The sequence below is a fragment of the Lycium barbarum genome, chromosome 11, assembly GCF_019175385.1.
Source record: "Lycium barbarum isolate Lr01 chromosome 11, ASM1917538v2, whole genome shotgun sequence".
NCBI lineage: Eukaryota > Viridiplantae > Streptophyta > Magnoliopsida > Solanales > Solanaceae > Lycium > Lycium barbarum.
Window position 1 is genome coordinate 91,056,550 of NC_083347.1, and position 1,991 is coordinate 91,058,540.

General features: G+C 35.2%; 1 protein-coding gene across 1 annotated transcript; it reads left to right on the forward strand.

Annotated features, from left to right (window-relative positions):
* The first annotated feature begins 1,041 nt into the window (after positions 1–1,041).
* On the forward strand, positions 1,042–1,584 carry LOC132617270 (uncharacterized). Its single transcript, XM_060332238.1, has one exon. The coding sequence runs from the start codon at positions 1,109–1,111 to the stop codon at positions 1,352–1,354; it is 246 nt and encodes an 81-aa protein (XP_060188221.1). The 5' UTR covers positions 1,042–1,108; the 3' UTR covers positions 1,355–1,584.
* The last annotated feature ends 407 nt before the right edge of the window (positions 1,585–1,991 follow it).

A 1,991-nucleotide genomic window follows, 5' to 3' on the forward strand; every position in this document is an offset into this window, starting at 1 on the left:
TGTAGGATAGGGAAAATATTCATTTTTTGTGCTTAGTGCCCTTCAAATGCACTGATCTTCAATTTTTGCCCCTCAAATTGTTTTCTTAATTTTTGCCCTTCGCCTAAAACTTCTAGGTTCCGGGTTCAAACCCCCACTCAGTTAAAAATTTAAAAATTTTGCTAAGTAGAACTTAGATTCGCAAGGCAGAATTTTGCCTGCGGAACTCTGCCTTAAGGCAGAATTTTGCCTTCAAAACTCTGCCTTAAGGCAAACTGCCTGAAGGTAATAGGCCCAAAACTTGCTAAGGCATAGTTTGCCTACAAAATTCTACCTTAAGGCATTATTTGCATGCAATTCTGCCCATCAATTATAATTTGCCTGCAAAACTCTCCGTTAAGGCAAAGTTTGCAGGCAATCTATGCCCGATGGGGCAGAGTTTGTAGGTAACCTCTGCCTAGCGATTTTTTTTTTTTAATTTTCGCCTGAGCAGGGATTCGAACCTGGAACCCTGAAATTTTAGGCGAAGGGCAAAAGTTAAATACTTTAATTTTGATGCGCAAAAATTAAAGACCACCCAAAATAAGGGCATTACTGTGAATTGCCCAAAAATATTTTCATTCTATGTTATTGTAACTTTGGGTATTTAAATCTACCAAATTTTACTGGCTGCATTAGCTGTCAGACGACGTATAAAGATTAAAAATTACCGAACTGTATCGAAATCAAAAAGAAATTGGGACGATTGAAACGGCTTGAAAAAGTCTAATTTTAATTATACACCATAGAACCGAAAAACTGATAATGCACAAATTTCTAAAAGTAACCGACCGAATCAAACCATCGACATCCCTATTTAGAATGCATACTCTGATGCCTACCCATATGGTGTACTTATACACGTAGAGTAAAGTTTCAAAGGGTTTTGATAAAGTTAACACGTAGACTAATGTGGTGGCACATGCAGCTTTGCCAAATGAGACGTGTCGACCTCAACGTAGTTCCATCACATAACTTTAACCGACCTGAGACTAGATAATGCATATAAATATAGAAAACCAATTTCACAATACTGATTTGCACAAAAATTGAACCTTGGTAATTAAGTTGAAAATTTAGAAAGAAGATCATGTCGGGGGCACAAGGAGCACAACCACAAGAATCACGAACACAAACAACGTACGAATCAATAACTAAAGAGGACAACAAGACAAGACTGGACATTCATTCTCGTGAGGATGAAAAGGGCATCCAAATTGATAAGATTCAAGACAAGGTCGATGATGCTGCCGGTAAAGGTGGTCCGGTTTTCGGTGCCGGCAAAGACGACGACAAGAAGAAGCCGGACTTGGGTGTTACCGGCACCGGAGAATAAAACTATTTACTAGCTAGTACAATTTTGTTTTTTTTACACTCCTTGTTTTGTTTGTAAATAACTAGCGTTTTATTTAGGGTTCTTTGTTTCTAGTTTTTTTTCATCTTAAGAATGTATAGTGGACTGCATGCTGCTTAGTTTGTAACTTGTTCTGTCTCTTACAGCTTGTTTGGATAGTTGCTATCTATTGTATTATTTGTAGTATAATGTTTATTTGATTGTTACTTAAATTTTGTTCTTTTTTATCATTAGACATGCATCGTGAAGTAACAAAGAAATTTTTTATTTCATCCCATTTTAAGTGTCATCCCATTTTAAGTGTCTTAGTGTGAATGAGTATGGATACGAAGTTTAAAAAATAAAGGGAGAAGTTTTGTGGTCTTAACGAAGATATGTGTAGTTTTCTAAATCTGGTTTTAAATTTGTCAAGTAAGATGTTGGAATTGAAAATTTTACAAGAAAGAGATTTTTTGGGACAGACCAAACTAGATACAAGACCAAAATAGAAAACAGACCAAAATAGAGAGTAAGATATTTAAATTGGGATAGAGGGAGTATTTAATAGTTCTATGTTACCTTTGTCTTTTTCTTTTCAATAATAACTATCTCAGTATCCTTTTTTTTTTTTTTTTTTTTT

Excerpts from the sequence above, each read along its gene's own strand:
- LOC132617270 (XM_060332238.1), top strand. The coding sequence starts at position 1,109 with ATGTCGGGGGCACAAGGAGCACAACCACAAGAATCACGAACACAAACA.